Source organism: Nerophis lumbriciformis, linkage group LG10 (assembly GCF_033978685.3).
Source record: "Nerophis lumbriciformis linkage group LG10, RoL_Nlum_v2.1, whole genome shotgun sequence".
In the NCBI taxonomy this organism is placed as follows: domain Eukaryota; kingdom Metazoa; phylum Chordata; class Actinopteri; order Syngnathiformes; family Syngnathidae; genus Nerophis; species Nerophis lumbriciformis.
The window spans coordinates 42,260,692-42,273,191 of NC_084557.2; the positions used below are offsets into that span (position 1 = coordinate 42,260,692).

At 34.9% G+C, this 12,500-nt stretch overlaps 2 protein-coding genes across 4 annotated transcripts in view; one reads left to right on the plus strand and one right to left on the minus strand.

Annotated features, from left to right (window-relative positions):
- LOC133612300 (A disintegrin and metalloproteinase with thrombospondin motifs 20) overlaps positions 1-2,391 on the plus strand; it is a 516,880-nt gene extending 514,489 nt beyond the window's left edge. Inside the window, exon 39 of the mRNA XM_061969586.2 lies at positions 1,273-2,391. Coding sequence (XP_061825570.2) covers positions 1,273-1,356 — 84 coding nt within the window. The 3' untranslated portion in view covers positions 1,357-2,391. The remainder of the gene's footprint in view (positions 1-1,272) is intronic.
- Positions 2,392-9,728: 7,337 nt separating this feature from the next.
- The window catches only part of LOC133612299 (voltage-gated delayed rectifier potassium channel KCNH4-like), a 306,771-nt gene continuing 303,999 nt past the window's right edge, over positions 9,729-12,500 (minus strand). For all 3 annotated transcript variants that reach the window (XR_012050648.1, XM_072913958.1, XM_072913957.1), the window contains one exon: positions 9,729-10,602. Coding sequence is in view for 2 of the 3 variants with exons in the window: in XM_072913958.1 (XP_072770059.1) it covers positions 10,379-10,602 (224 nt within the window). In the remaining variant the exon portion in view is untranslated. The remainder of the gene's footprint in view (positions 10,603-12,500) is intronic.

Genomic DNA, 12,500 nt, shown 5'->3' on the forward strand with positions numbered 1-12,500 from the left:
ATATAGTATATATATATATACATGTATATATGTATATATATATACATATATATATGTATATATATATATACATATATATATGTATATATATACATATATGTATATATATATGTATATATATATTTATATATGTATATATATATACATATTTATATATGTATATATATATACATATATATATGTATATATATATATACATATATATATATATATGTATATATATATATATATATATATATATATATGTATATATATATATATATATATATATATGTATATATATATATATATATATATATATGTATATATATATATATGTATATATATGTATATATATATATATATATATATGTATATATATATATATGTATATATATATATATATATATGTATATATATATATATATATATATATATGTATATATATACATATATATATATGTATATATATATATATATATACATATACATATATATATACCTATATATATATATATATATATACATATATATATATATATATATATATATATATATATATATATATATATATATATATATATATATATATATATTTACAGCACGGCCCCCGACCAATTTTTTTTTTAATTGTAATTTTGAAGAATTTATCTGAATGTGCATGAACTATTTCTGTTCAAAATTGTTAGAAATGTCACATGTTAAATGTTTAAATATTTACTGCCAGTTTACTGTACTGTGCCAACTGTACTACTATATGAGTACGTATTTTCTATTGTTTCATTGAAAATAAAACAGCAAAGTCCATTTGGCTGTCATCTGTTTTAATTATGAGACACAATTGTGTCAAAGTCATGATTTTTTATTTCATACTTGAAATAAGAAATGATTACTTTAAAAAAGTAGTTTTATACTTGTGAGTGTTGATGACACAGCTTTGCAACAGTTGATATTCTAGTTTCAAGCATGTTTTACTCAATATAGGTCATCAAATCTCAGCAACAAGCTGTAATATCTTACTGAGATCATTTAGGAGCAAAACACATAAAACAATTAAAACACTCTAACATAAAATCTGCTTAGTGAGAAGAATGATCTTATCAGACAGAAAATAAGCAAATATCACCCTTATTTGAGATATTTAATCTTAATTAGATTTCAGTTTTTGCAGTGTAAACCTTTCTACCTGCTACTCTCTGCAGTTGAGTAACAAGGAACTGTGGTATTCTTGTGTCAATGTTATGTATTCACTCACGTTAATTGCCCGCCCACATTGTCCACTCTCCTCTGTAGGACGGAACGAGGATCTACGGGCGCTGTGGAGGTTTCTGTGGGAAGTGTGTCCCTCAGGCGCACCTGCTCCTTCAAGTCCACTGAGGGTCCTGGAGACCGGCAAGCGAGCGGCGAGACTAGTTAGTTGGACATTTCCACTTCACAAACAATGCCCTTAAAAACACAGCGTGGTGCTCCTACAGGCTCGCCCTATTTAAAACCTGGAACCAGGAACGAAGAACACAAAGGGACACAACACTTGCAACCAAAACACAATTTGTATTGTCTACATGGAATAACTTTTGTTGGTTACTACGTTGTTTTATGCCTGTAATGCAAATAAGAGCCAGCAGCAATTTTAGCCTAGCATAGTTAGCCAAGCATAGCCTGGGTTAGCTTCTCTCTGTTTACTTTAGCTTAGCTTAGTCACTGCCCAAGTTGCTAAACTGCCTAATCCGATATGATTTGGACTACTTTTTTTCCCAAAATAACAGTTCGCCAAAGTAGAAACTGATCGTGTAAAAAAATTGACAACTCCACTTTAAATATGAAAATAACTACACATCGTTCAGCGTTTTAATTTGAATCCGCCGTTTTCGTCTCATTCGCTATCCAAATACTTTGAATGCACAAACTGTATTTTCCCAACTATGCATTTAAGAAGAAAAAATGTTTTACATAAACTAGCCGCATAAGACAAAATACTTTGTAAATGTTTATTAATTGTTTCCAAACAGTGTCTGTAACACGGCAGTAAAACGGCTGATCAAACAAAACAGAAGTCATCTCTAGTCAGACTCAATGACGTCTCGGTGAGTTTACGAAACTGAAACAATACAAAATGAATGCCATTGTAAGTTAATAACACTAACACAGACAATTGTAAACATGTTGGCATATTCCGTATTGCTAACAACGCTAGCTTGATTACATTATGATAGCACGTACAAATATGCAGGAAAACCCTCCTAACAAACACGTAACAGTTTATCAAGTATGAAATCGTTTTAGTTATATTGAAAAACTTACAAGTGTTCGTTGGAGTGATAAATGAAAAATCATTTTGAGCACGAATGCGACGGTTATACTTCCGGCTCAAAGCAACGTAATGTTGATTACATTAAGATAGCACATACAAATATGCAGGAAAACACTCCTACCAAACATGTGACAGTTTATCAAGTACGAAATCGTTAGTTGTATTGAAAAACTTACAAGTGTTGGTTGGAGTGATAAATGAACAATCATTTCGAGCACTAATGCGACGGTTATACTTCCGGCTCAAAGCAACGTAATGTTGATTACTTTATGATAGCACGTACAAATATGCAGGAAAACACTCCTACCAAACATGTGACAGTTTATCAAGTATGAAATGGTTTTATATATTTTGAAAAACTTACAAGTGTTGGTTGGAGTGATAAATGAAAAATCATTTCGAGCACGAATGCGACGGTTGTACTTCCGGCTCAAAGCAAAGTAATGTTGATTACATTATGATAGCATGTACAAATATGCAGGAAAACACTCCTACCAAACATGTGACAGTTTATCAAGTACGAAATCGTTTTAGTTATATTGAAAAACTTACAAGTGTTGGTTGGAGTGATAAATGAAAAATTATTTCGAGCACGAATGCGACGGTTATACTTCCGGCTCAAAGCAACGTAATGTTGATTACATTATGATAGCACGTACTAATATGCAGGAAAACACTCCTACCAAACATGTGACAGTTTATCACGTATGAAATTGTTTTAGTTATATTGAAAAACTTACAAGTGTTGGTTGGAGTGATAAATGAAAAATTATTTTGCGCACGAATGCGACGGTTATACTTCCGGCTCAAAGCAACGTAATGTTGATTACATTGTGATAACACGTACAAATATGCAGGAAAACACTCCTACCAAACATGTGACAGTTTATCAAGTATGAAATCGTTTTAGTTGTATTGAAAAACTTACACGTGTTGGTTGGAGTGATAAATGAAAAATCATTTCGAGCACAAATGCAACGGTTATACTTCCGGCTCAAAGCAACGTAATGTTGATTACATTATGATAGCACGTACAAATATGCAGGAAAACACTCCTACCAAACATTTGACAGTTTATCAAGTATGAAATTGTTTTAGTTGAAAAATTTACAAGTGTTGGTTGGAGTGATGAATGAACAATCATTTCGAGCACTAATGCGACGATTATACTTCCGGCTCAAAGCAACATAATGTTGATAGCACGTACAAATATGCAGGAAAACACTCCTACCAAACATGTGACAGTTTATCAAGTATGCAATCGTTTTAGTTGTATTGAAAAACTTACAAGTGTTGGTTGGAGTGATGAATGAAAAATCATTTCGGGCACATATGCGACGGTTATACTTCCGGCTCAAAGCAACGTAATGTTGATTACATTAAGATAGCACGTACAAATATGCAGGAAAACACTCCTACCAAACATGTGACAGTTTATCAAGTATGAAATGGTTTTATATATTTTGAAAAACTTACAAGTGTTGGTTGGAGTGATAAATGAAAAATCATTTCGAGCACGAATGCGACGGTTGTACTTCCGGCTCAAAGCAAAGTAATGTTGATTACATTATGATAGCATGTACAAATATGCAGGAAAACATTCCTACCAAACATGTGACAGTTTATCAAGTACGAAATCGTTAGTTGTATTGAAAAACTTACAAGTGTTGGTTGGAGTGATAAATGAACAATCATTTCGAGCACGAATGCGACGGTTGTACTTCCGGCTCAAAGCAAAGTAATGTTGATTACATTATGATAGCATGTACAAATATGCAGGAAAACACTCCTACCAAACATGTGACAGTTTATCAAGTATGAAATCGTTTTAGTTATATTGAAAAACTTACAAGTGTTGGTTGGAGTGATAAATGAAAAATTATTTCGAGCACGAATGCGACGGTTATACTTCCGGCTCAAAGCAACGTAATGTTGATTACATTATGATAGCACGTACAAATATGCAGGAAAACACTCCTACCAAACATGTGACAGTTTATCAAGTATGAAATGGTTTTAGTTATATTGAAAAACTTACAAGTGTTGGTTGGAGTGATAAATGAACAATCATTTCGAGCACTAATGCGACGGTTATACTTCCGGCTCAAAGCAACGTAATGTTGATTACTTTATGATAGCACGTACAAATATGCAGGAAAACACTCCTACCAAACATGTGACAGTTTATCAAGTATGAAATGGTTTTATATATTTTGAAAAACTTACAAGTGTTGGTTGGAGTGATAAATGAAAAATCATTTCGAGCACGAATGCGACGGTTGTACTTCCGGCTCAAAGCAAAGTAATGTTGATTACATTATGATAGCATGTACAAATATGCAGGAAAACACTCCTACCAAACATGTGACAGTTTATCAAGTACGAAATCGTTTTAGTTATATTGAAAAACTTACAAGTGTTGGTTGGAGTGATAAATGAAAAATTATTTCGAGCACGAATGCGACGGTTATACTTCCGGCTCAAAGCAACGTAATGTTGATTACATTATGATAGCACGTACTAATATGCAGGAAAACACTCCTACCAAACATGTGACAGTTTATCACGTATGAAATTGTTTTAGTTATATTGAAAAACTTACAAGTGTTGGTTGGAGTGATAAATGAAAAATTATTTTGCGCACGAATGCGACGGTTATACTTCCGGCTCAAAGCAACGTAATGTTGATTACATTGTGATAACACGTACAAATATGCAGGAAAACACTCCTACCAAACATGTGACAGTTTATCAAGTATGAAATCGTTTTAGTTGTATTGAAAAACTTACAAGTGTTGGTTGGAGTGATGAATGAAAAATCATTTCGGGCACATATGCGACGGTTATACTTCCGGCTCAAAGCAACGTAATGTTGATTACATTAAGATAGCACGTACAAATATGCAGGAAAACACTCCTACCAAACATGTGACAGTTTATCAAGTATGAAATGGTTTTATATATTTTGAAAAACTTACAAGTGTTGGTTGGAGTGATAAATGAAAAATCATTTCGAGCACGAATGCGACGGTTGTACTTCCGGCTCAAAGCAAAGTAATGTTGATTACATTATGATAGCATGTACAAATATGCAGGAAAACATTCCTACCAAACATGTGACAGTTTATCAAGTACGAAATCGTTAGTTGTATTGAAAAACTTACAAGTGTTGGTTGGAGTGATAAATTAAAAATCATTTCGAGCACGAATGCGACGGTTGTACTTCCGGCTCAAAGCAAAGTAATGTTGATTACATTATGATAGCATGTACAAATATGCAGGAAAACACTCCTACCAAACATGTGACAGTTTATCAAGTACGAAATCGTTTTAGTTATATTGAAAAACTTACAAGTGTTGGTTGGAGTGATAAATGAAAAATTATTTCGAGCACGAATGCGACGGTTATACTTCCGGCTCAAAGCAACGTAATGTTGATTACATTATGTTAGCACGTACAAATATGCAGGAAAACACTCCTACCAAACATGTGACAGTTTATCAAGTATGAAATGGTTTTAGTTATATTGAAAAACTTACAAGTGTTGGTTGGAGTGATAAATGAACAATCATTTCGAGCACTAATGCGACGGTTATACTTCCGGCTCAAAGCAACGTAATGTTGATTACTTTATGATAGCACGTACAAATATGCAGGAAAACACTCCTACCAAACATGTGACAGTTTATCAAGTATGAAATGGTTTTATATATTTTGAAAAACTTACAAGTGTTGGTTGGAGTGATAAATGAAAAATCATTTCGAGCACGAATGCGACGGTTGTACTTCCGGCTCAAAGCAAAGTAATGTTGATTACATTATGATAGCATGTACAAATATGCAGGAAAACACTCCTACCAAACATGTGACAGTTTATCAAGTACGAAATCGTTTTAGTTATATTGAAAAACTTACAAGTGTTGGTTGGAGTGATAAATGAAAAATTATTTCGAGCACGAATGCGACGGTTATACTTCCGGCTCAAAGCAACGTAATGTTGATTACATTATGATAGCACGTACAAATATGCAGGAAAACATTCCTACCAAACATGTGACAGTTTATCAAGTACGAAATCGTTAGTTGTATTGAAAAACTTACAAGTGTTGGTTGGAGTGATAAATTAAAAATCATTTCGAGCACGAATGCGACGGTTGTACTTCCGGCTCAAAGCAAAGTAATGTTGATTACATTATGATAGCATGTACAAATATGCAGGAAAACACTCCTACCAAACAAGTGACAGTTTATCAAGTACGAAATCGTTTTAGTTATATTGAAAAACTTACAAGTGTTGGTTGGAGTGATAAATGAAAAATTATTTCGAGCACGAATGCGACGGTTATACTTCCGGCTCAAAGCAACGTAATGTTGATTACATTATGTTAGCACGTACAAATATGCAGGAAAACACTCCTACCAAACATGTGACAGTTTATCAAGTATGAAATGGTTTTAGTTATATTGAAAAACTTACAAGTGTTGGTTGGAGTGATAAATAAACAATCATTTCGAGCACTAATGCGACGGTTATACTTCCGGCTCAAAGCAACGTAATGTTGATTACTTTATGATAGCACGTACAAATATGCAGGAAAACACTCCTACCAAACATGTGACAGTTTATCAAGTATGAAATGGTTTTATATATTTTGAAAAACTTACAAGTGTTGGTTGGAGTGATAAATGAAAAATCATTTCGAGCACGAATGCGACGGTTGTACTTCCGGCTCAAAGCAAAGTAATGTTGATTACATTATGATAGCATGTACAAATATGCAGGAAAACACTCCTACCAAACATGTGACAGTTTATCAAGTACGAAATCGTTTTAGTTATATTGAAAAACTTACAAGTGTTGGTTGGAGTGATAAATGAAAAATTATTTCGAGCACGAATGCGACGGTTATACTTCCGGCTCAAAGCAACGTAATGTTGATTACATTATGATAGCACGTACTAATATGCAGGAAAACACTCCTACCAAACATGTGACAGTTTATCACATATGAAATTGTTTTAGTTATATTGAAAAACTTACAAGTGTTGGTTGGAGTGATAAATGAAAAATTATTTTGCGCACGAATGCGACGGTTATACTTCCGGCTCAAAGCAACGTAATGTTGATTACATTGTGATAACACGTACAAATATGCAGGAAAACACTCCTACCAAACATGTGACAGTTTATCAAGTAAGAAATCGTTTTAGTTGTATTGAAAAACTTACACGTGTTGGTTGGAGTGATAAATGAAAAATCATTTCGAGCACAAATGCAACGGTTATACTTCCGGCTCAAAGCAACGTAATGTTGATTACATTATGATAGCACGTACAAATATGCAGGAAAACACTCCTACCAAACATGTGACAGTTTATCAAGTATGAAATTGTTTTAGTTGAAAAATTTACAAGTGTTGGTTGGAGTGATGAATGAACAATCATTTCGAGCACTAATGCGACGGTTATACTTCCGGCTCAAAGCAACATAATGTTGATAGCACGTACAAATATGCAGGAAAACACTCCTACCAAACATGTGACAGTTTATCAAGTATGCAATCGTTTTAGTTGTATTGAAAAACTTACAAGTGTTGGTTGGAGTGATGAATGAAAAATCATTTCGGGCACATATGCGACGGTTATACTTCCGGCTCAAAGCAACGTAATGTTGATTACATTAAGATAGCACGTACAAATATGCAGGAAAACACTCCTACCAAACATGTGACAGTTTATCAAGTATGAAATGGTTTTATATATTTTGAAAAACTTACAAGTGTTGGTTGGAGTGATAAATGAAAAATCATTTCGAGCACGAATGCGACGGTTGTACTTCCGGCTCAAAGCAAAGTAATGTTGATTACATTATGATAGCATGTACAAATATGCAGGAAAACACTCCTACCAAACATGTGACAGTTTATCAAGTACGAAATCGTTTTAGTTGTATTGAAAAACTTACAAGTGTTGGTTGGAGTGATAAATTAAAAATCATTTCGAGCACGAATGCGACGGTTGTACTTCCGGCTCAAAGCAAAGTAATGTTGATTACATTATGATAGCATGTACAAATATGCAGGAAAACACTCCTACCAAACATGTGACAGTTTATCAAGTACGAAATCGTTTTAGTTATATTGAAAAACTTACAAGTGTTGGTTGGAGTGATAAATGAAAAATTATTTTGAGCACGAATGCGACGGTTATACTTCCGGCTCAAAGCAACGTAATGTTGATTACATTATGATAGCACGTACAAATATGCAGGAAAACACTCCTACCAAACATGTGACAGTTTATCACGTATGAAATTGTTTTAGTTATATTGAAAAACTTACAAGTGTTGGTTGGAGTGATAAATGAAAAATTATTTTGCGCACGAATGCGACGGTTATACTTCCGGCTCAAAGCAACGTAATGTTGATAGCACGTACAAATATGCAGAAAAACACTCCTACCAAACGTGACAGTTTATCAAGTATAAAATCGTTTTAGTTGTATTGAAAAACCTACAAGTGTTGGTTGGAGTGATGAATGAAAAATCATTTCGGGCACAAATGCGACGGTTTTACTTCCTGCTCAAAGCAACGTAATTTTGATAGCACGTACAAATATGCAGGAAAACACTCCTAGCAAACATGTGACAGTTTATCAAGTATGAAACCGTTTTAGTTACATTGAAAAACTTACAAGTGTTGGTTGGAGTGATAAATGAAAAATCATTTCGAGCACGAATGCGACGGTTATACTTCCGGCTCAAAGCACACAACAGGAAAGTGAGCAAACTTGTCAAATAGATGTCGCCATAATACACCTTTTCAGTGTCTGTCGGTGTTATATGAAAACTATGTGTCGAATACAAAACAGTATGGACGCTGGCGACAAAATAAATTAGCCACACCGTTTTATAAGCCGCGGGGTGCAAAGCGTTGAAAAAAAGTAGCGGTACGGTACGTTTATTTGTGATATTTTTTTACGGCTCAAAGTTATCAATAAAACTGTTTGCACGTGCGCAAAACGGAACGGGCAGCTCAGTAAATCGGGCAAATAGAGACAAAATAGATTATAGAAATAGCTGAAAAATGTGGGATCAACTTCTCTAAACTGACTAAAAGGCTAAGTAGCTAACGTGACCGTAGCATGTGATCATTTTAGCCTTTATTTAGCTCAATTACAAAGAGGACAGGACGTTTTTTCTCGAAAACGAGCGATAATTAATGAAAGGAAAATGTGAAAACTCATTTAGAACTGTCATTCCCAGGCTGTAGGGCGCACTATATGTAAAACACACCCACCTCATTTTTACACAAATGTACATAAACAAGTCTAAAAGCCACAGGTACACACATCGAAAGATGAAATATTAACAAAAGGCCGCTTGTAACGCGGCGTATCAGAAACGTTATTAACGTCTTAAACGTCCTCCTGGTCCGATGTGAGGCCAAATGTATTGTAATGAGCTGCGTTGTTGTATAAAAGCACAGGGTTCAAAGCGTGGGTAAGAAAGGAGCGTCCCATAGTCTGGAAATGACAAGTTTGTTTTACAGTCTTTGACCACATGGTCAATTATGAACAACCAATTTAAGTTCATTTAATTGAATAAGGATGCAAACGGCTCAGTCAGCATTAATATATGACAAATGTAACGCTCTTCCACAGCAACATTTAAAGCGGCGGAGATACAACTGATCACACTTCAAATGCAGCTACTGCCATCTTGTGGCGTTATTAAAAAAAACAAAAAAACAGGAAGTTAGCTAGAGCTACAGCTGCTAATGCTAATGTTTTTAAGCGCTATATTGACACTGCATCTAATTGAATAGAGGCATTAATTGGCAGTGGTTCTTAACCTTGTTGGAGGTACCGAACACCACCAGTTTCATATGCGCATACTTGCCAACCCTCCCGAATTTTCCGGGAGACTCCCGAAATTCAGCGCCTCTCCCGAAAACCTCCCGGGACAAATATTCTCCCGAAAATCTCCCGATTTTCAGCCGGAGCTGGAGGCCACGCCTTCTCTCGGTCCATGCGGACCGCCTTTTTTCACGTCCGCTTTCCCATGATATAAACAGCGTGCCTGCCAATCACGTTATTCCATACGAGGCGTCCATACCGCCGATGAGCATGGTGCAGATGGAGAAGATCTTCTCGGCGTCCGTGTTGGCGCACACGTTGCCAAATCCGACGCTGGTCAGGCTGCTGAGGGTGAAGTAGAGGGCGGCGATGTACGAGCTGCGCACCGACGGGCCGCCGACCGAGTTGTTGACGTAGGGCATCTCCAGGCGTTTGCCCAGCTCATGGAGCCATCCTTGGGGAAGAGACGGGAGGACAACAGGGTGACAAGAACTAAATCATCCAGACTAGAGATAAATTGTATTATTATTACTAATATTGATTATTATTATTATTACTTACCTAAAAATAAATATATTTATTAATAAAAAAAAATTTAAAAAAATACATTTTTACTATATTTTGCTAAAAACAAAAATTAATTGTATTTTTATTTGTATTTTTTCTGACTCCTTATTACATCCAGCCATAGAAGTACACATTAAAATAAACATTGAAATAATTAAATTTAAATGATCATAATAATTCATTTAAAATCACCATATTTAGTTATTAAAATAACAACTTTAGCATTGTATTCATTACATTTTGAAGCTCTCAGAAGCCAAGTTATGTTATATTCCTTAAGATTTATTATGCAAGTTTGAAGTATAAATTATCTAAACAGTTTTGTTTGCATATTTTCAGGATATATATATATATGAAATACTTGACTTGGTGTATTCTAGCTGAAAATATACTCCTCCCCTCTTAACCACGCCCACAACCCCACCCCCCACCTCCCGAAATCGGAGGTCTCAAGGTTGGCAAGTATGCATATGCACATTCACCGAACCCTTCTTTAATGAAAAAGAAAATGTTTTTTTTCTAATTCAAGACAAAGTTATATGTTTTTGGTAACACTTTAGTATGGGGAACATATTCTAAGTAACAAAGACTTAATTTAGAGTTATTTGGTTAGGGTAAGGGTTAGAGGGTTAGGGTTATAATAAGGCCATGCCGAATAAGGCATTAATGAGTACTTAATAATGACTAGTTACGAGCCAATATGTTACTAATTTGCATGTTAATAAGCAACTAATTACCGTATTTTTCGGAGTATAAGTCGCTCCGGAATATAAGTCGCACCGGCCGAAAATGCATAATAAAGAAGGAAAAAAACATATACAAGTCGCATTTTTGGGGGAAATTTATTTGATAAAACTCAACACCAAGAATAGACATTTGAAAGGCAATTTAAAATAAATGAATAGTGAACAACAGGCTGAATAAGTGTACGTTATATGAGGCATAAATAACCAACTGAGAACGTGCCTGGTATGTTAATGTAACATTATGGTAAGAGTCATTCAAATAACTATAACATATAGAACATGCTATACGTTTACCAAACAATCTGTCACTCCTAATCGCTACATCCCATGAAATCTTATACGTCTAGTCTCTTACGTGAATGAGCTAAATAATATTATTTGATATTTTACGGTAATGTGTTAATCATTTCACACATAAGTCGCTCCTGAGTATAAGTCGCACCCCCGGCCAAACTATGAAAAAAACTGCGACTTATAGTCCGAAAAATAAGGTAATGGTGAATATGTTCCCCATACTAAAGTGTTACCATGTTCGACTCACCGAACCCCGAGGGTTCGATCGAACCCAGGTTAAGAACCACTGAATTGTTATTGTTCACCAAGTCAACATTAGTGTTCTGAAGGACTAAAATAACCTGCCTTCAATCAAAGGTTAATGCATTAGATACGTTAGAATAAGAAATGTCATTTTTATTATGCGGTTTGTGTGCCGTAAGATATTTAAAAGCATAGAAATACCACAGCTGGCTCTCAGAGTACAACAATATCTTACATTATTATTTGATGTTTACCCTTTAACAAGTTCTCACCATTTGTTTTTACCTGCATCCCCTACCTCTCACAAACATATTTATTCTGGAACCACCTCCGTGTTAACAGTTTGCCAAGACAGCAGGAGCCATCGTTGTCCTGCTCCTTTTCCGTAACCATGTCCGTGACCTCTAACTGAACGGTGCTTCTTGCAACTTACCTCGCATCTTCAGACGCCAGCTGGCTGTCAGGGTTTGACTTAGAAATATCGGTATAATCGCAGCATGTG